The sequence below is a fragment of the Somniosus microcephalus genome, chromosome 21 (genome assembly GCF_052327205.1).
Source record: "Somniosus microcephalus isolate GS21.2 chromosome 21, FLI_Smic_1.0, whole genome shotgun sequence".
Lineage (NCBI taxonomy): Eukaryota > Metazoa > Chordata > Chondrichthyes > Squaliformes > Somniosidae > Somniosus > Somniosus microcephalus.
Genome location: NC_141007.1, coordinates 66,154,691 through 66,177,773, shown reverse-complemented (window position 1 = coordinate 66,177,773; position 23,083 = coordinate 66,154,691). Strand labels below are relative to the sequence as shown.

Genomic DNA, 23,083 nt, shown 5'->3' with positions numbered 1-23,083 from the left:
TGCTTTTACCAGCTTAAGAGTGTTGAAAAATAGAAAAAGTAAATTTGATAACTGAGTTATAAATTAAAAATACTCTTCAAAAAGGCAAGTTTATTATTAGCCCCGTAAAAACACAATTGTTTAAAAAATATTTAATTAAATGGAATTTTGTCATTTTTTTAAAATTACATTTATTTAATGTTTTAGTGTGTTTTTAAATGTGATTCCCCATTCATACTTTTGACAGTTCTGTCCCTACAGACCTGTCAAAAGGATGAAGGGAGATTCCCTTCTTTGATTGGTTCGCCTGGCCCACGTGATCCCAGGGGCGTTTGCGAACCGCATGTGCCCCGGGATACCTGGGCCTCTGCGCATTTCGAAGAGGCGGCGCCCAGGATCGCAAGCCTCGGGATCTACGGAACCAGCAGGTAGGTTTGTAGATTTTCTTGCGATCGGAGGCATGTGCCCGCAGGAAGCCTTCGATCAAAATTCAGGGCCATTATAAATGCAAGCCTTTCTCTCTAACGCGAAGAATCATGCCTATTCCAAGATAAGCATACAAGTGCAAAGATACTTCAGAATTCAACTAGCCAGAGAAAGGCAAATGGCTTCACATATGTAGAGTTAAGTTGCTGAGAACAAAACAGAGTTTGTGCTACCGAGAGAGAACACATATTGGAAAGACTGATCTACTAAGTCGAGAGACAGAGGTTGATGTCCCGAAGTTGGACCCAAGTATCCCAGAGGGAGCCTACACCATCAACCTTACTACACCAACTAATAAAGATCTCAAAATCTTTACTAAAGCTGAGAGTTCAGCAGTAGTAAGCTAGACGAAGCAGACTTTTAATACATTCAGTAAGACTGGCAAATTCAAAGTTGTTAACCAGTCAGCCAAAGAAGCATCTACAGGAAACTCTCGTTTAAACGGCACCTAAATATCCGGAATTCTCTATTAACCGGCAAAAATTCTCACTCTGAAAACAACACCTCAATAATCGGCAATGTTGCCGAGTCTCCCGCGGTGGCCGAGTTAGTCAGTGGGGGTAGTTCTCCAAACTGCCACTACTCGGCTTCTTGGCGCTGTCGGAAGTTGGAACACCTCAATAACAGGAGTCTGACTCTCCCTCACTGCCGGTAGTCTCTTCTGATCTGCCATTTTACAGGGGTACTTTGTGTCTCCCACGCTGCTGGTAGTCATTGCATTGCATTACCCTCAACTGACAGAGCAGTACTTAATCAAGCATCTTCCACCATCCATTTAACACAACATTCTGTACGAGTACCCAATTACTGTATACTGCACATTTCTTGATTTTTTTATTTTTCTTTGTTAAAAATAGCCTCGGTAGATAACCCTCTCTGTCATCCAGAATTTTTGATCAACCGGCAACACGCCGGTCCCATCGGTGCCGGATACCAAAGAGTTTCCTGTAGTACTTTCCTAGGTGTGGATGATTAATTCTTGGACGAGTTGGTCCTTGGACGAGGAGTTAAGGCAAAGAGGTTAAGGATTTGTTTGGTGCCCTTTGATTAATATTCTTTACACGGTTTATTGGTTTACCAATCCCAGTGTTCTTACAACCTAAACAAGAGAAAAACTTGTCTGCAGTGCATTTGAAGGAATTGCATGAGCGTCCATATTCAAGAACAAAATCTGGATCTATTTTAAAGGTTTCAACTCTACAGTAAAGAGGGTATAACCAGCCACACACAATATTTACAGTGCATAAAATGTAATATAAAAACAGGTTTAAGCCATCTAAGCTTTCATATACGTGGTTCAGAGTGGCAAATTAGTGGAATGTCACTAGCTATTGCAGCACAAATACTGATAAACTTTGAAGTGGTTATAAAAATGCGTCCTTGGAACATGATTTGCAGGGCTATCGGAAAAAGCAGGGGGGGGGGACTAATTAGATAGCTTTTTCAAAGACCCGGCACAGACCGATGGCCCAAGTAGCCTCCTTCTGTGCTGTATAATTCTATGAAGATCAACACATATAGAAACCAACCCCAAAGTAGTTATTCACCAATAGTTATTGCTCCCCGAGATTACAGTAATATCCTATTTATAAGTGGGGACTGAACTGAATGAGGAGATTTTTTACTTGCCGTAACACTCTTCCGCTTATTCTGTAATTCCTGCATTCTAAGCATGCACCAACAGCTGATTAAATGGAAGCGATGCAAGTTGGAGCTGATGTGTTCAATACAAAACTTGTCTGATTAATGCAATTACAGGCTATTTAAATTAGCCTGAAGAGATCTATAATAGAGTTCTTAGAAATCATTAAGCTTTTAGTATTTCTATTGATTTAATTATGTTACAACAGGATTGTACAATAAAATGTTGGCGCTGTCTGGTAGATAACAATCTAAATCCAGGTGTTGTCTATAACCATACCACATTTCAACAATGCTGCAGTGGTGTCCACTAGGTCCCTTAAAGATGATACAATTGGTTAACACAGTAATTAAGGCACTTTTTAGAACAACGTTTCCTAATTCGACCATTTGTGTAATGTATTGAATTCTCTTCCCTTTCCATTAGACTGATGCTGGGATAGGATTCCTCACTCGAGCCTCGACAGCTTACTTCGGCAGGTTATTTGGTTGTTGGAAGCATCAGCCTTGGCTCAGTGGTAGCACTCTTGCCACTGAGTCAGAAGGTCATGGGTTCAATACCTACTCCAGAGACTTCAGCATGTCATCTATACGGACACTTCAGTGCTGTGCTGAGCTGAGGGACTGCCGCACTGCTGGAGAGCATGTCTTTAGGATGAGACATTAAACCAAGCCCTCATCTGCCTTCTCAGGTGGATGTAAAAGATTTGAGGGGCTGTAAAAGATTTGAGGGGCTATCAGTTGCCTTTGCTTCCAGGCACTTTTCTCCTTGCATTTCTCCCTTGTTCAGTGGAAGATAGTTCGGTTCTGATTGGAGCTTTTCTGGATTGTTCATTTGCGATCAAATCACCAGGTTATTGGATGAGAGTAACCCAGTAGCCATTGCCTACATGGACTTTCAGAAAGTTTTTGATTAGGTACCTCACAAGAGGCTTTGCTACAATGTAAAATTTTGCGGAATTAGTGATAATCTGCTACGGCGGATTAGGAATTGGCTAAATGGCCATAAACAGAAAGTTGTCGTCAATGGATTTCGATCTGTTTGGAGACTGGTTACTGGTGGTCCTTCAGGGATCGGTGTTAGGACCAGCGTTCCCTTTAAGCTGCGCGGCCACGCAGCGCTCTGCAGGTCCCACGCAGCAGTTGAGATGGGTTTTTAATTAGGAAAACCACGCATGTGTGGAATTTTGAATAGCCCACGCAGTCCGTTAAAGGGGCTGCGCAGGCCAAAAACACATTAGAGGGAACATTGGTTAGGACCATTGCTATCTACTATTTTCATTCACGACTTAGATGTAGGCGTTGGGGGAATGATCTGCAAGTTTGCAGATGACATCAAGATATATAGGAGTGTTAGGACAGAAGAGGATGCTCAACTACTGCATGCAGATCTCGATGTGTTGGGGGAATGGGCTTGTGTTTGGCAAATGATGTTTAACTTAGAAAAGTGTAGTGATATGCACACGGGCAAGTCTAATGCTAAAGATACATACACCCTACAGGGACCGATGTTGAAGTCAGTGGTGAAAGAGAGATCTCTGGGTATTACAGTGCATCATTCTCGAAAGGTCCATGACCAATACCGTGAAGCTATAGCTAAAGCAAACAGGATTCTAGGTTGCATTCATAGGACAATTCACTACAAAACAAAGCATATCCTTTTGTTCTTGTACAAGACCTTGATTACACTCAATTAGAACAACATGTCCAGTTTGGTCTCCTCCCATGGTGGGGAATATTGAGGCTTTGGAAAGAGTGCAAAGGAGGGCCACAAGGTTCATTCCCAATTTAAAACACCTTGGTTACCCAGATGGGCTGAAAGAGCTAGGTTCGTATACTCTGGAAAAGTGTAGACTTGGGATCGATTTGATCGAGCTTTATAAAAAAAGTGAAGGGATTACAGTGTGCTTATGTGGACCAATTTTATCAACTAGATAGGTTAGTGAGGGCCAAGGGTCACGTTTACAAGTTATGTAAGGGCAGAACTAGGTTGGATGTTAGGCAGTTCTTCTTTTCCTAGAGAATGGTGGACCTGTGGAGCTCGTGTAGTGAACGCTGATTTGCTGCATTGCTGCAAGAGAGCTGGACCCATTTCTGATAGGGCGGAGGTTACCTCGTAGGGCGGAGGTTACCTCGTACGAGAGATAGGTGCCTTGTAATATAAAGCAAGGTCAATTTCATCTCCTGGACTAGTTCTGATTACCTGACATTTTACCTAGATTTTCACCTCTCCCAGGAGATTACATGGCTCCAGGTGGATAAGGAGGGTACGGATGCATAGAGCATCACAACTATATGGGACAGGCTCGTTGGACCAGTTGGTCTTTTCCTGTCCGTCATTTTCGTATTCTCCCCTTCAAGGGAGAAGAGAAAATAATTCTAGAGTATCTACAGTGAGTGGCGGCTGTAAAAGTATCCAATGCAAGCAATAGTAAAATATTGCTCAAGAACAATCATTAGTATTTAATTTTAGACTACTCAAGTCATTTTCTCAAACTTATAGGATGCTTCGGTCATATAAAAGTTACTGGCTCACCTCCCACCAGCTTTAGATTATGCATAAAAGATGTATTTGCTACAAGTCATTCTAACACTGAGTTTAATAGATTGTATTTTCAGTTATTAAGTAGCTAGAAGCATACAAACAGATTGCTCAGCTCATCCAGCAACTGTTGGTTTCTAATACTGGTTGCAAGTGGTGTAGTCATAGAGTTTAATTTGTAAAAAGATATTGCGTCAAAGTATCACAGTATTGAGAGATGGGGCAATTATTGCTTTGCTAATGTATTATTAAAAATCAATGCAGAGAGCATAAATGAATCAAAGAGTTAATTATTGTCTCAATCACATGCAGTTTTCTGGGTGCACTGGTTACAATCATTTGGGATTCCGGCTATTTTTGAATAAGGATGGCAAATGAAAAACCAAATACACACTAGCTGTAATGGAGCAGTTACAACAGCCTAGTCTGGTGAAGCAAAGAGACAATGTCAAACTCTTTCTGTTTGAAGGCTCTTGCCACAATCAGTCCTGTACAAATTGATTGCGGCACAAAATATAGTAACTAAATTACTTTTATGCTAATGAGATCCCAGAATCTAAATTTATCGATCCAGTTTGATTGAAAATGTATCAATGTAATAAATGACATCTCGAGAAATAATTCTATCCCTATTCAGATCCTGTATGGCAGAAGTATCAATCACGGCCAGAAATAGCAAGAATTGCATTTCCTCCCATGTAGTAGCAAAGTGCAAATGTGTAAACGCAGTCAATTATGAAGTGAGGAAGCTAAATATTATTAGTTTTCTGTACTGCAATCATGAAGGTAATTTGGATGCCAAAATGGCTGATAATTGAAAGGGATTTTTAAGGCAGTGGAATTGAAACAATCTCTGCACTTTAGATCTATTAAAAATCATAAGTGACAAGTTGGAATTAATTTTTTTTCCAATCACAAAATAAGCTATCATCCCCACCTTGTGTGTCCTCAATTTGCAAAACTTAAATAAATGTTTCCATTCCACTTTTCATTGTAATAATCTGAAAATTGTTATATAAATTGCAAATCAAGTGGTGCAGTATAATAGAAAGCAAAGTAAATGGGAGCATGCCTGAACACAAACCAAAACTTGCGGTCTTATTGACCAATTTTTGATTCTGCAATATTTTTTTGTAATTCGCTTATGGGATCTGGGTGTCGCTGGCAAGGCCAGCATTTATTACCCATCCCTAGTTGCCTTTGAGAAGGTGGTGGTGAGCCGCCTTCTTGAACCGCTGCAGTCCGTGTGGTGAAGGTACTCCCTCAGTGCTGTTAGGTAGGGAGTTCCAGGATTTTGACCCAGCGATGGTGAAGGATCGGCGATATACTTCTAAGTCAGGATGGTGTATGACTTGGAGGGGAACTTGGAGGTGGTGGTGTTCCCATGTGCCTGCTGCCCTTGTCCTTCTAGGTAGTAGAGGTCGCGGGTTTGGGAGGTGCTGCCGAAGAAGCCGTGGTGAGTTGCTGCAGTGCATCTTGTGGATGGTACACAGTGCAGACACGGTATGCCGGTGGTGGAGGGAGTGAATGTTTAAGGTGGTGGATGGGGTGCCAATCAAACGGGCTGCTTTGTCCTGGATGGTGTCGAGCTTCTTGAGTGTTGTTGGAGCTGCACTCACCCAGGCAAGTGGAGAGTATTTCATCACACTCCTTACTTGTGCCTTGTAGATAGTGGAAAGGCTTTGGGAGTCAGGAGGTAAGACACTCGCCGCAGAATACCTAGCCTCTGATCTGCTCTTGTTGCCACAGTATTTATGTGGCTGGTCCAGTTAAGTTTCTGGTCAATGGTGACCCCCAGCATGTTGATGGTGGGGGATTCGGCGATGGTAATGCCGTTGAATGTCGTGGGGAGGTGGTTAGACTATCGTTTGTTGGCACTTCTGTGGCGCGAATGTTACCTGCCACTTATCAGCTCAAGCCTGAACGTCGTCCAGGTCTTGTTGCATGCGGGCATGGACTGTTTCATTATCTGAGGAGTTGTGAGTGGCGCTGAACACTGCTATCATCAGTGAACATCCCCCATTTCTGAGCTTACGTTGGAGGGAATGTCATTGATGAAGCGGCTGAAGATGGTTGGGCCTACGACACTGCCCTGAGGAACTCCTGCAGCGATGTCCTGGGACTGTGATGATTGACCTTCAATCACCACAACCATCTTTCTTTGTGCTAGGTATGACGCCAGCCAGTGGAGCGTTTTTCCCAATTCCCATTGACTTCAGTTTTACTAGGGCTCCTTGATGCCACACTCGGTCAAATGCTGCCTTGATGTCAAGGGCAGTCACTCTCACCTCACCTCTGGAATTCAGTTCCTTTGTCCAGGTTTGGACCAAGGCTGTAATGAGGTCGGGAGCCCACTGGTCTTGGCAGAACCCAAACTGTGCATCAGTGAGGTGGTTATTGGTGAGTAAGTGCCGCTTGATAGTACTGTCGATGACACCTTCCATCACTTTGCTGATGATTGAGAGTAGACTGATGGGGTGGTAATTGGCCGGGATGGATTTGCCCTGCTTTTTGTGGACAGGAAATACCAGGACAGTTTTCCACATTGTCGGATAGATGCCAGTGTTGTAGCTGTACTGGAACAGTTTGGCTAGAGGCGAGGCTAGTTCTGGAGCACAAGTCTTCAGCACGATAGCCGGATGTTGTCGGGGCCCATAGCCTTTGCTGTATCCAGTGTGCTCAGCCGTTTCTTGATATCACGTGGAGTGAATCGAATTGGCTGAAGACTGGCTTCTGTGATGGTGGGGACCTCAGGAGGAGGCCGATATGGATCATCCACTCGCCACTTCTGGCTGAAGGTGGTTGCAAGTACTTCAGTCTTGTCTTTTGCACTTATGTGTTGGGCTCCACCATCATTGCAGATGGGGATATTCATGGAGCTTCCTCCTCCCGTTAGTTGTTTAATGGTCCACCACCATTCACGACTGGATGTGGCAGGACTGTTTTTCAATCATTTAGCACTTAAATTTTATGTGCAGAGTTTGGCATTTTGTATAAATTTGTTTGAAACCACTGAATAGTCCAATGTATGCACCTCACAGGGATAAAAGAGAGAGAAATGTTCCTCTTTCCCCATTTATCCCTGTGAATTGCTCACATTAAAATAGTACACAATCAAAAAATTGTCCATGAAATCACAAATGTTGGGGGCATTAAATTAGCCTGCGGTTGGACTATTTTGTGGTTTCAAACAAGTTCATACAAAATGCCAATAAAATTGGCACATAAAATTTAAGTGCTAAATGATTGAAACTCAACTCTTCCAGCCTGTTGAACATCCCCAAACAATTCAGATAATGCAGCATTTACCGCAGTGGTCATTTGTGTAGAGTGGGGGGGAAAAATTTAATGAAAGCAAGTCGATGACTTGGTAGTTCTAAATGATACCTTTGGGAAAAAAAGTTAATTGTACAGAAACTAAGAGATTGCAGGCCAACATAAAATATAATACACAACTTACTTACTTTTCTATCAAGTCCAGTGTAACTCCAGGCACCAGTTTGGCACTCCTTTGCATACAGAACCTGCAAATAAGAAACAGTAAGTAACTAAGTGCATGTGGAGAGCCAGGACAATAAAACCGTAACTGCTTAACGATCGAGAGCTGTATTATTATTGCACCACGTCCAAAACTTACAAGATCATAACTCTGTAACCCTTGGACAAAGTAGCTGGTTTGAGGAAGGGAACCAGAGAAAAAGGAAGAATCTGACCATGACATGCAATGAACCAAATCTTTAAAAAAAAATCCATATGCTTAGAAAGATAGTCACCAATACATGTTAATCCCAGGGACTGCAGTTTGAAACTGTTGATTATTTGAAATTAGTCTGAAAGGGGATCATACTGCACCTAATCCAGGAATGTGCAACACATTGAAGGTTAGTCACAATCTGGATCATGGTGCTTTTCAAAGTTGGTAGCTATACACTTAAGAGACATCCAGTGATTAAGCATATAATTAGAAATGCACTAGGAAATTATTTTTGCTGAGGGTAATGTTAAGACGTGCATTACTAAAGTTGTAGAGGCCAATCAGAGCAGTTAATGGCCAAGTGTGAAGTACAATTTACCTTGTCCCAACTCAAATTGAAGTAGTAAATACAAAGCCAAGGAATGTGAACAAACAGCTGTGGAGATGATGTGTGATGGATTGGTAACTCCCTCGACCTTAGCTATCGATTGAATCCCTGGCGCTCCTTCCACCTGAATCATGCTGACCATGTGATTTAATTGAGGTTTTTCAATTTCATTTCCTGTTATTACTCTTAGAATTAGACTTCTGTAATAGCTCAGGTCTAGGCACCTGCTATCTTATGATCTACTAATCAATCAAAAGACTCAGATCTAGGATTGGAAGAATTAGCTCTTGCATACGCCTGCCATAACTTTGTTTTATATTTTGTCAAAGGGATGGAGGATGGAACTTTCCGCATTCCAGACACCCAGGATGTTAACATTAACTCTCCCAGATATAGAGTGAAGCTCCCTCCACCCTGCCCCCGACTCGAACAACCCATATTGCACGAGCATGAAAATTTTCCATTTCCCACACCAGCCCTCCTGCAGCCTCTGAGCGAGATTGCCAGTAAATGCTGAACTAAGGACAGTTTTATGTTGTCGGCCAGTGCCCACTAGGAACTGGATTGAGATTGCCCAAACTCGTCTTACTCAGGACCCTTACAACCAACAGGCAGGAGTCTTGCATCCCATTAGTCTGGTTTGGATTTGAACCCAGAGCCCAGAGTTGAAAGACCACTGTCCAACCCATTGCACCACCTAGTTGCCAAAGCTCTTTGCCCCGTAATTATATTAAACATAGAAATTATTGAATGGCGTGAAGTTGCTGTACATGCGCGGCAGATACAAACTAAACTTGCCACAGAAGGTCAAGTCTGTTCATTTCAGTCTAAGTGCCCTTTTAACGATGTGATAAGTGTTAACTAATACCATTCAACCTCTCTGGCACTGAAAATTAACTATTAGAAGCATGGAGTCTCTTTAGCTGTTGTTGGAGATATTAATGCAATTTTTTTTTAATTACTTTTCCTTTGTCTCTTTTCTTCTCTCTCTTAATCCAATCTTTCTTTCCCTCTTTATTTCTCTTTCGGTACCTGATTTGATATTGAATTCACCCACTCTAATTTACACTCCCTTCTCAGTCCTTGTTAGATCAGTTAATTTCAGTGGACCACACTAATCTGAGGTTAACACACTAAAATCAAAGATTGCGAGTCTGGTGGTAAGTTTTAAATAGTCGATTTATTGCATCACTTGATTTACACTGTTTGACTTCCTTCATCCGACTAACATCATATTCAAAATGGCTGGTTTTTAATACAGCAGCAGATGTACCCGCCCCCTTTATTACCATTGGCTCAGCAGCATGCATGCAGAGCTATGGTTGGTTCAACTACATCACACTGATTGGATCTCTGATACATCAATCATTCCTTTGTTCTCTAGTTAAGCAGAATCATCACACTCAGTTTTAAGCTATATCAGCATTTTCATTGTTCTCAGTTTTTAAGTCAGCCGATGTGATGTTACCAGCTGTGATTGGATCGGATACATCACACCATCCTTTGGCACGTGGTCAGCTTAAGCATAATCAGATTTCTTTAAATCATTAGTTTAATCATATTAAAATCTATGTTATTAAAATATATTCCCTAACAGTCCTTGTGCTGTTAATTTCACAATATGTCAATCTGATTGGTTAAGGAGATACGCAGTTGTTTGCCCTGTTCACTCAGGTCCCAGATACCCGGTTTCCCTCACTGTGACATCATCAGGTCGCACTTTCAGTAACTTACCACACAAAAACTTTAAAAGGGCAAATCTAATAACGGCAGACGCCGTTAGATGCCCTGCCGCAGCAAATGTTGAACAACACATGTTTAACAACAACTGTTTCCAGCACATCAATTTCCTAAAGACTCTAAGTCCATGAAACAAACTGTTGTCCAGATTAAGTTTTTGCGGCTCAACTTTGAACAGGTGGGGCGGGGAAGCTAACAAGCTCCAACAGCTCAAGGCACGACTCCTCCCATGAATAACAAATGTTCTCACCAAATGAACAAACAGGTGCATGTTTCACCAGTGAGAACAGTTATTATTTTCCTCAATGTCAAGGCCAAAGCCCTCACTCCCTATGAACCACATAGAACCACCACAACAGCCAATATCTGAGCAATGTAGTGAGTCCAGAGATCAAACAGAATCCCCCTTATTTAGCGTCCTGGACCGGTCACAAACCTTTTCATGATCTCTTAGACTTCAGAAAGAGACAGAATAAACAGCATCAGACCTCGTCTTTAAATAAGATAGGAAATAGCAAAGACGATATACTAGACTTGCATCTATTGCTCCTCAAATATGAAAAATAAAAAAGACATGATCCTGTACTAATGCTCTCAGGAAAATGATGCCCAAGATGGGGGTCCCTTAACAATAATGATGTATGGTTTACTGCCTAATTTTCCACTGAGCCCCCTGCTTTTCTCTGAATGGCACAAGAGCACGTTCCCAGAGGTGTACCCTGGTGTCCTTTGAGGTGTGAAGAACAGAGGAATTCAAAATATGCTTTCACCCAATTGCCTCAGGCTCTTGAACATCCTCTGTATTTTGAACACAGACGATGCTTCTTGGCACAGGGTCCACATCTGACGACACGTCAGCAGATTCAAACTGAATAGCTCAGTCCTTGTCCAGAATCAGATTAAACTGTTTCCATCACTTTGAACGGACTGAGCTATTTTCCCTTACCTATAGAACAATCTACTTACTATCCAACTTTTAAAACAAAGCCAGGAGCAATCAGGACGCGCTTCTAGAGAGCTGAATCCAAATGCCGTAACATATTAACATAGCAAGAACGTCCAGAGCCAGGGGTCACAGTCTAAGGATAAGGGGTAAGCCATTTAGGACAGAGATGAGGAGGAATTTCTTCACCCAGAGAGTGGTGAACCTGTGGAATTCTCTGCCACACAAGGCAATTGAGGCAAATTCATTAAATATATTCAAGAAGGAGTTAGATATATTTCTTAAGGCTAAAGGGGTATGGGGAGAAAGCAGGGACAGGGTACTGAATTTGGATGATCAGCCATGATCTCATTGAATGGCGGAGTAGGCTCGAGGGGCCGAATGGCCTACTCCTGCTCCTATCTTCTATGTTTCTATGTAAGAGCCATCTTAATCGCACTGCAGGCATCTGTACAAGAGTCAGGCTGGATCTTCCTCTGCTAAGCTAAGCTACCCTGCTGAAAATTAAGGAAAATTGAGTGGGGAGGCACTATCCCTGCTTCCCCGCCCTTCCTAGATTTCCTCCACCTGCAGGCGAGGCCACCAGCTGCCCCTTCACCACCCCACCACAGGTACAATGATAGCAGAGAGGCGGGGCTCAGCAACTTGCCCAATTTCCCAGTTTCCCATGCCTATTGCCACTGACCCCAGAGAGCACCAGGAGAGGGGGTTAGCTGTAGTCCCTGGGGTAGCGACTGAAAGCCCATCGACACCCTTTTGGAGGGAGAGGGCCTATTAGTGCGCACCCAAAACCTTGTTCTGTTCAGGCCTCAGCTCAGTCCCAAGATCTAAAAGAAAAATTAACTCCTCACATCTCCGGGGCTCACCTGCCCCATTTATAATGAGTCGCGGTCAACACCACAAGCACAACACCTCTCTGTTCACTTAATCAGTTGGTTCCACCACTGTTACAGTATGCAATTTTGAACGTACAGCCCAAAACCAAAAATGACTTCCTTTCTCAGATCGGGTGGATCACTGGCTGTAAGTTACAAATACTCGCTTATTGTATGAGTTGTTCCAAATTCCCAAATTCTGTTAAAACTTGTTCTGTTTTCTACTCTGAAACTCTGCACATCTCTATCTAACACTTCAAGCTATTCGAGAACAGGCACTGTACGTGCTTCTTGCATACACCAATGTGTGCTCCTACTGATTGGATCATATGAATGTCAATTGAGCTAATAATTGCATATTAGTTAAATTGTCAAATGAATCTTCTTGCATCTATGAATTTAAATAGTTTATGTTGGTTGGAAACCCAACTTAAAGGAAATTAAGTGGATAAGACCAGAAAACTGCTGCAGTTCTCTGGCACATTTCTGAAGTTCTGGACAGGGACAGGACAACAAATCATCACCAATAGAGATAATAGGACCATTCGCTACTGTTAATTCTACTTTTGCATCTATTAATAGATCTGCAATGCTCAATGACTTGGAGGACATTCCCACCATTGATAACTGCTACACCCAACAGTTCAATCCATCCACCCATCCAGGAAAGGAAAATCAACACAAAAAAGGGAGAACTACTGCGAATAAAACAGACAAAGAAAAGGACAAACAAGAAACCAGTAGGGTAGCACGCCCTCCTGATTGCAAACTCTTGAGGCACGCAGACAGCATGCTTTGCATAGGTAAAGCATTATCCAGAGCGTTTCCCAGGGGCCAGAGTTGCAGATCTTCGAGACAGAGTGGACAACCTTTGCTTCCAATTTCCACCCTTCCCTCACCTTCACATGGTCCATCTCCGATTCTTCCCTTCCCTTCCTCGACTTCTCTGTCTCCATTTCTGGGGATAGGCTATTGACAAACATTCACAATAAGCCCACTGACTCCCACAGCTACCTGCACTACACTTCCTCCCACCCCGCTTCCTGTAAAGACTCTATTCCATTCTCCCAGTTTCTCAGTCTTCGCCGCATCTGCTCTGGCGATGCCATCTTCCATACTAGTGCTTCCGACAGGTCTTCCTTTTTCCTCAACCGAGGATTCCCCTCTACAGTAGTTGACACAGCCCTTGACCGTATCCGTTCTATTTCCCGCACTTCTGCTCTCACCTCTTCTCCTCCCTCCCAGAACCACAATAGGGTTCCCCTTGTCCTCACCTTTCACCCCACCAGCCTCCACATTCAACGGATCATCCTCCGCCATCTCCAGCGTGATCCCACCACCAAACACATCTTCCTCTCGCCTCTGCTTTCAGCATTCCGAAGGGACCGCTCCCTCCACAACACCTTGGTCCACTCCTCTATCACCCCCCAACACCCCTTCCCCTGGCACCTTCCCGTGCAAGCGCTGGGGATGCAACACCTGCTCTTTTACCTCTTCCATTCCCACTGTCCAGGGTCCCAAACACTCCTTTCCAGGTGAAATAGCGATTTGCTTGTACTTCTTGCAATTTAGTATTCGCTGCTCACGATGCGGCCTCCTCTACATTGGGGAGACCAAACGCAGATGATTGGGTGACTGCTTTGCGGAACACCTCCATTCAGTCCGTAACAGTGACCCCGAGCTTCCAGTCGCCTGTCACTAATTCTCTGCTCCACTCCCACTCTGACCTCTCGATCCTCGGCCTCTTACACTGTTCCAATGAAGCTCAACATAAGCTCAAGGAACAGCACCTCATCTTTCGATTAGGCACTTTACAGCCTTCTGGACTCAACATCGAGTTCAACAATTTCAGATCATAACCTCTGCCCCTATCTTTTTTTCTCTCTCTCACATGGCAGCTGTCAATCATTCTGCCATTGTCATTTACACTTCATCTAGTCATTTTTTGTTCTTAACTTGTCCCATTACCATCTCCTTTTGCCTTGCACCATCATCCCTTTTGTCTCTTAATCTCCCACCTGTCATCCTATCACAGACCTTCCTTCCCTTTTGTTCTTTCCTCCCCTCCCCCCTTTCCCTGTCCCTGCACTTGCTTAAAAACCTGTTCCATCTCCAATTTATCCCAGTTCTGACGAAGGGTCATCGACCTGAAACGTTAACGCGGTTTCTCTCGCTACAGATGCTGCCTGACCTGCTGAGTATTTCCAGCATTTTCTGTTTTTATTAACCTAATGAAAGGCGAGAGAGGTGGAACTGTGGTTGCTTTGTATTTGGGCACAAATGACAATGAGCAAAAAGTCCGTCCTTCTACAGGATACCTACAGTCAACCGATGATCAGTGTATTGCGGAGTAAAGGTGCTAGAGGTGATCTTGGCAATACTTCCAGTACTGACTGACTCACGAGTAAGGAACAGTCAAAGGCTGAAATTCCTGGACAACTGAAGTCATTCTCTGGGGAGGATAAGATTTTTTAAGGAGGGATGTCTTCCATTTGAATCAGTTGGGCACTCAGTTGTCTGACAACACTGAAGCTGTTATTGGAAGGGATTAAAACTAAGTAAGACTGAGGATACACTAGCTAACTTAACGTGTAGCTCATTTGGGGCAGGTATCCAAAGTGTAACACTCAAAATATTACAGCCAGAGGCCAATTTAAAGATTTAACAGAGTTAGAACCCTAAAACAGCAAGCAGACAGGCATTCAGTGTCTCCATGTCAATGCTAGAATTATCAGCAATAAAATGTTCAAAACTAGTCTTAAGCAGCAACAGAGAAATGAGGTATTGTATGTATTTGAGACACGGTTGTATGTTAATTCTGGAACAGAAATCCAACTAAAGGGTTATAAAAAGATTCAAGAAAGGTAAAGTTTAACTGGGATAAGGAAGTGTAGCTATATTTGTTAATGGGAACCTAGCTATTCTCAAAAGTTACAGCTGAAGGTATTTGAGTTCAAGTGCATCAAGTTATTGGGCCCAAATTAATCAATGGCAGTTGATCATAGGTCTCCAGGTCAAGGGGCCCATTATGATGGGGTACACCGAGCACAAATTACTCTATTTTGAACAGGGCCAATCGAGTGACAGTGGGGTTTGCCCAATGCCACCAGACTAAATAGACACGACGAGCAATGGTCCCTTTAAGCCGCGCAGCTGTCTGGACTTCCCGCGCAGCCGGCTCACCGGCTTTTAAACGCAAAAACTGCACATGCGTTGATTTTTGAATTGGGCCGCGTGGCAGAGGGACCTTTGAGGACGAATGCCCTCCACAAGAGGGGGGTACCACTAATACAAATAGATCAGCCAAACTAAAATTGTGTAATTTAATTACGATCTAGTTTCCTTCATCAATGATACAGATAGTGTCCAGCAGCGCAGCCCACCGATTGTAAAAGGCTTCAAACGTAGCAGTGAACACCACTTACTCTCTTTCTAAGGAACACAAGGACAGGACTAGGCCATTCAGCCTGAGCCTGTTCAGCCATCCAATTAGATCATGGCTGATCTGTACCTCAACTCCATTTACCTGCTTTTTATCTGTATCTCTTGATACCTTTACATAATAAAAATCTGTTGATTTCTATCTTGTAATTTTCAATTGACCCAGCATCTACTGCCTTTCGGCGAAAAGAATTCTAGATTTTGACTACTCTGAAAAGCTGCTTTCTGATTTCACTCCTAATGGCCTGGCTCTAAATTTAAGGTTGTGCCCCTTTATTCTGGATTCCCCCACCAGAGGAAATAGCTTCTCTGTACCTACACGATCGAATCTGAAGGTCACTCGGGCACACACAAGGCTTCAAGACCGGCATGCAGTTGTAGCAACCCTCTATTTGAATCCTACTCATCCTGGACCTCGTCTCTGAACACAATGTTAGTGAGGGCGCGAGGGGTAATCGGGCGCTTGATTTAGTTTTAGTAGTGATCCTGATGCAGTATTAGCCCTCCATGTGGGGAAAACACCTGGACAACAGTGAACCACAATATTAGTAGATTCAACTTGATCACCCAAACCAAAGTTGTAGAAATTTAATGCTACTTCTGGATTTTAAGAGGGTTAGATTTGCAAGAGTGGCAAAGGACTTGAACTGGGTTAGTTGAGCAACTCTAAGCAGGAATATATTACCAACACAGAGAAATGCGGAATACCTTTAAAACCACCCTAACGCAAAGCGGCTATCAGATAGTGAATGACTGCGATAGCAATAATACATTTTTTTAAAGCTATGTCAGGAGCATTAAGGATTGCATAGGACCATTGAAGGGTTCCTCGGGGCAGATGAAGATGGACTCCCAAGATATGGGAACGGTTTTAAAATTCTACTTTGCAACAGTCTGCATCCCAGTAGACAATGCGTAATTACAGTGGACCGATGTCTCAAGTTCTAAGTGGATGCTGGATAGAATAAGAGGTCTCAAACAGATTGGGCTGCTGGTCCTGATGGCATTAATCTGAGGGTGCTCAAAGAAATGGAAGCTGTGATCAGTGAGCCACTTGCTCATATATTTAACAGCTCACTAAAGGTCTGGGATCGTTCCCATGGAGTGGAGGCAGGCCTCTGTGGTACCAACATTCAAAAAGGGCAGCAAGTCAAAACCAGGAAAATATAGGCCCGTTAGCTTGACTTCAGTTATCGGCAAGCTACTAAAAGGGATCTTTAGAGATATTCCATGTGACTACATGGACAAAAAAGGAGTTATTAGAGACTCTCAACACGGTGTCTGAAAAAGGTGGTAATGTCTTATCACAAAAGTAAAATACTGCGGATGCTGGAAATCTGAAATAAACACAGAAAATGTTGGAAATACTCAACCGGTCAGGCAGCATCTGTGGAGAGAAAAACAAAGTTAAAGTTTCGGGTCGATGGCCTTTCATCAGTAATGTCTTATCAACCAGATTGTATTTTTTGAGGAAGCTACTAGGTTGGTGGATTTAGATTACCCAGTTCCCATTGTATACCTAGATTTCCAAAAATATTTTGACAAGGTGCCGCACAACAGACTACTTAAGATAGAGTCCTATGGGATTGGCAGACAGATCATGGGTTGGATGAGGAATTGGTTGCATTCTCGTAAGAAGATTATTATTAATGGATATCATTTACTGGGGGAGTCCCGCATGGATCTGTGTGAAGACCGTTGCTCTTCACAATCTTCAGTAATGATCTCCAAGGGTTAAATTATGAGGGGGGAGAGAAACTAGGCTCGTTTTCCCTGGAATATAGAAGGTTAAGGGGTGATCTGATTGAGGTTTTTAGGATTTTGAAAGGAATTGATCGGGTAGATAGTGAGAAACCTTTACTGCTGGTGTGAGAGTCTAGAACAAGGGGACATAACCTTAAAATCAGAGCCAGCCCATTCAGGATAGATGTTCGGAAACACTCTTCACACAAAAGGTGTTAAGTGTGGAACTCCCTCCCACAAAAACCAGTAGATACTAGCTCAAGTAATAATTTTAAATCGGAGATCGATAGATTTTTGCTAGCCAAGTATATTAAGGGATATGGAGCCACGGCGGGTAATGGAGTTAGGATACAGATCAGCCATGGTCTCGTTGAATGGCAGAACAGGTGCAAGGGACTGAGTGGCCTACTCCTGTTCCTATATTCCTATCTGGATGAAGGCATTGGGGGGGAAATCTGCAAGTTTGTGAATGTTACAAATATTGGTGCAAGTGTTAGGACCTTAGATCAGAAAAACTATTACAATCAGATCTAGCTGCAATGGGCTTACGCCTAGATGATGTCATTTAATATGGATAAATGTTATGCATGTGGGTAGGACTAACACCAAGCATCTGTATACCAGGCAGAGCTCTGAAATGAAGACCGTTGAACAGGAAAAAGACCCAGGTGTTCTAGTGCATAAGTTTCCAAATGTTCACCAACAGTGCCATGAGGCTACAGCTAAAGCAAATTGAGTATTATGATGTATTGCTAAGATAGCCCAATATAAAACAAAAAGCACTATACCCTGTCCTTGTGTAAGACCTTGGTTAAGCCTCATCTAGAATACTGCGTTCAGTTTTGGTCCCCTCACATGGTGGGCGATATACAGACCTCATTTTTAGAAAAAGTTAGGGCTTGCCCATTCAAATGTAAGTGAATATTTATGGGCGTGATAAATCTTAATTACTGCCAAATAACCACTCTGGCACTGAAAATTAACTTTTACAAGTGTGGAGTCTCATTCCTTCAGATTTTAATTATTGGAGTTTTTTTTTTAATTACAAATTGAAATTTTTTTAAAAACTTTTTCTTCATCTCTTATCTCTCTCAATCCCATCTTTCTTTCCCTCTCTTTATTTTGCTTTCTGTACATGATTTTACATTGAATTAAATATTCTAACTCACACTTTCTGGCTTAGACTCTGTGACTCAGTAAGGATTCTTCAATTTGATTGGTTGAAGAGACATGCTGTTGCTTGTCTTGTTCACACAGCTCCCAGATCCCCTGTCGAGAGCCTCGTGCTGCTTTGTCTGTCTGATAACCGCAAATCGCAGTGCAAAAGCCCAGAGATTCTGTGAGCAAGTATACGCGTAATAAACGGCGAGCACCGTTGGTGCGCCACTGATCGCAAAATCCGGGCCAATATTTCTCCAGCACATCTAAGATCATATGCTGGAATTTGGCCAAATGTCCAAACAAAATCCTTAATGCCTGCCATCTACAAAATCCTACTTTAATCTCTCCCAACCCTAGAGAAACACTTCTCTTTATCCACTTATAAAGCAATTCATGAAACAATTTAATTTGATATTAGGCAGTCGTATTTTTGCCAACATTTCACTTAAGCTCCTACTGTCTGCACTTTGAGCATAAAAAGTATGGGCAAAAGTTGAAGACAAAGTATCGTTTTGCAACTCCTCAGATAATGAAGCAGTCAGCAGTCCATGCCCACATGCAGCAAGACCTGGATGACATTCAGGCTTGGGCTGATAGGTGGCAAGTAACATTCGCACCACACAAGTGCCAGGCAATGACTATCTCCAACAGAGAGAGTCCATCCACCATCCGTTGATACCCCGTTAATATTCAACGGCATTACCATCGCCGAATCCACCAACATCAGCACCCTGGGGGGTCACCATTGACCAAAAACTTACCAGAACCAGCCACATAAATATTGCGAGTGTCTCACCTCCTGACTCGCAAAGCCTTTCCACCATCTACAAGGCACAAATCAGGAGTGTGATGGAATACTCTCCACTTGCCTGGATGAGTGCAGCTCCAACAACACTCAAGAAGCTCGACACCATCCATGACAAAGCAACCAGCTTGATTGGCACACCCACCACCACCGTCAACATTCACTCCCTCCACCACCAGCGAACCGTGGCTGCAGTGTGTACCATCTACAAGATGCACTGCAGCCAAGGCTTCGACAGCAGCACCTCCCAAACCCGCGTCCTCTACTACCTAGAAGGACAAGGGCAGCAGGCGTATGGGAACACCACAGATCAGCCATGGTCTCATTGAATGGCAGAACAGGCTCGAGGGGCTCAATGGTCTACACCTGTTCCTATAACCAAAGGTATTAAGGGATATGGGCCAAAGACAGGTATATGGAGTTAGGGCACAGATCAGCCATGATCTCACTGATTGGCGAAACAAGCTCAAGGGGCTCAATGGCCCACTCCTGTTCCTATAACCATCACCTCCAAGTTCCCCTCCAAGTCACCATCCTGACTTAGAAATATGTTCGTTGCTGGGTTAAAATTTTGGAATTCCCTGCCTAGCAGCACTGTGGGAGTACCTTCACCACACAGACTGCAGCGGTTCAAGAAGGCAGCTCACCACCACCTTCTCAAGGACAATTAGGGATGGGCAATAAATGCTGGCCTTGCCAGCGACACCCACATCCCAGGAATGAATTTTTAAAAAACAAATGCAGAAAATTAACACTCCAAGACATTTCTAGTGTTAGAATTTATTTTTAATGCTACAAACAGGAGAGAATTCTTTTTCTAACCCAATAGAAAACATGAAAACATTTACAGGAAACTTTGTGATACCCAGCACCGACGGGACCGGCGTGTTGCCAATCTATCAAAACTGCTGGACATACAAAGTTAATGTTGAAGCACACGGAGGTTTTCATCTCCGTATCTGACAACAAACACTGTTGCTTAGCAACAGCTTCTAAAGAGTCGGCTGCAGCTGCAAGCGTCTCTAGCTGAAGCTGTTGCTATAGCTACAGACCTTGCAGTGGCTGACTGGGGGAAAAAAAAGAACGAGATCTAAAAAAACTTACAGAAAACGGCTCCTGATTTTTGCCGTTAGATCGAGTATTCCAGACATACAACCTCCAGATAAACCAAAGTTTCCTGTATTTGAATTTTCAGTACGTCAATTCAACTAAATATTGAACTTGAACTGATTTTTCACTCATTTCCCAGTTATATTGATTCTCTGATCATATCAAGCAATTGTCACGCTGTTAGTTAAATACCCCTTCCATTTTCCTAAATCAGCTTAAATTTTTTAATCAAAAATTTTTTCCAACATCTCTATGAAGGATTTCTTGTAAAATGACATAACAAAATGTTTTAAATGTCATTAATCACTCTTAATGGTTCTTGCTTCCCATTATAGATTAATCGTATAGATGAGTATAAATTCTATCAAATCACGTTTTAATTTATTAGCAATAAACAGATCCGAGTGTGCATTTTCCAGGTAATTTCCTCAGAGTAACTGGAATGCATGCACACCGGCCTACAGATTAATTGGTAGAATGTGATTTCAGTGATACTAGTCACTTTGAAAAAAGCCTTTTCTGAAACTAAATTCGCAAACATATAATCCCCCTCTATAAAAAGAAATAGATGGAAGATTTTAAATTTTAACAAAATAATAGCTGCAAGTGGAAATGAAGAATAAATCATTGATTGATTGGTACAAAGTCTAACTAGATGGTACACTATACAATGAAAATTTTCTTCGAAATCTCCACATGACACGCATTTTCACCAATTGAGATGATGGTCTGAATGCTTTCTCCAATACCTGTGCACACTTTAAATTAAACTAATCTGGAGAATAGCAACTTTTAGCCATCACTAAACTGCTGCCTAATCTTTCCAATATTTCGCCACTTCCTCCACCTGAAAAGGTGAAAGGGGGTATAAAAAGAGAAAGGGGAATAAATCGACTTGGTATTTTTGCCAGTCGGTACCTTTTTATTTTCTATCTACTCTTTATTTCTTCCAAGATCTTTGTACATTCAAGTACTTTTTAATAATAATTATTTTACTTGAATTGTTGAACTTTCGACAAAAACAAATTCACAACCAATGAAGTCCCAATCCTCCAGGAGGCCCCCAATGCTGGTTACTGACAAAACTTTGATGCAAATTTTAAAACTACAACTTGATATAAAACCAGGCAAAACCTAAAATATCCAAGTGAAAATTTTGAGCCTAAAGGCCAAGAAAATGTACTGGTTGCGAAAGGGTTCTTTCTTCTCTAAGTAGCAGTGAGGGGCTATGGATAGAAGAATATGAAAACAGCTAAAAGTGGTCACATTGACCACAGTCAAGAAACTCTTATGGGGCAAGTATCCTGTCTTCCTTGGATGTCTTAGTACTTCCATGCAATATCGAGGTTAATGAAAAATCCTATCTTGCAAGCACGCTTCCTGTGACTGACGTGGGAAATGAAAGAGTGTATACAGATAGAGGTGGATTGGTAGAGAAAATAACTTAATCTTTTGGCTACTATAAGAAAATTCATCTTTTGAAACTTCAAACAGCCATAAAATGGATTCTGTTAATTTCTCAATTGCCATGAACTGGAAATCCATGCTATTTAATTAAATCCAACTTAACTGTGATTTTCAACCTAACACGTAGCAGAATTTTACAGCAGTAAATATGTTTTAAAAATAAAAGGGATTAATAAGTATATTGCCACTGGAGTAAAACTGCAAATGAATAAAATCAAAATACGCAGTATAGCACCCACTCTAAATATACAAAACATTGTTAAATATTCATTACACCAATGGCTCATTTCTGTGTATAGCACAAATTGAAATTAGAATCACAAAACACCAGGTTAAAACCTGATAATTAGAACACGTGTTTAATTCTCTCCCTTTCCCCTTTAAAGCACCCAAGTAGATTGCTGGATACTGCTGATTGAGATGGCCTGAGGCAAGTATGATAGCAAATTACTGCAGATGCTGGAAATCCGAAATAACAACAGAAAATGCTGGAAAAACTCAGCAGGCCAGGCAACACCCGTGGAGAGAGAAATTAGAGTCAACGTTTCCTTTATCAAGACTTGATAAAGGGCTTTGACCCGAAACGTTGACTCTAATTTCTCTCCACGGTTGTTGCCTGGCCTGCTGAGTTTTTCCAGCATTTTCTGTTGTTATTTAGGCCTGATGCACGTGTTTGCCTCTTCATGTGAAGGTTAAGCTAAAGATGACTTTTGCAACTTGAATACACATGTCTGGAAGTTCTGCTTACCTCCTGGAGAAGTTCCAGGTATTCTTCTTTCCTATCCTTTCATTCTTTAAAGACTTATTCTTTCTATTCTTTAGCACCATCACCCCCTCACCTATCTACTGTATTCACTTTGACTCATCTTTTCCTGCATATCTGAACTGTTCCCCTTCCTGCTGTCCTACAAGGGACTGGAATGGGTCTTTGGACCTCTCCTGTTGTTTTGCTGCATAATCAAGTCCATTCGATTCCTTCTTCCCTCCCTCTTTTTCTCTTCTCGATACTTGGAAACTTTTCATGCATATGGTTTCACACTGTTGCAAATCTGGAAAATCTACAAAAAC

At 42.3% G+C, this 23,083-nt stretch overlaps 1 protein-coding gene across 3 annotated transcripts in view; it reads right to left on the bottom strand.

The window, feature by feature from the left end:
* The window catches only part of rptor (regulatory associated protein of MTOR, complex 1), a 432,389-nt gene that overhangs the window by 259,764 nt on the left and 149,542 nt on the right, over positions 1–23,083 (bottom strand). For all 3 annotated transcript variants that reach the window (XM_085963808.1, XM_085963809.1, XM_085963810.1), the window contains one exon: positions 8,113–8,172. In XM_085963808.1, the coding sequence (XP_085819934.1) occupies positions 8,113–8,172 (60 nt within the window). The remainder of the gene's footprint in view (positions 1–8,112; positions 8,173–23,083) is intronic.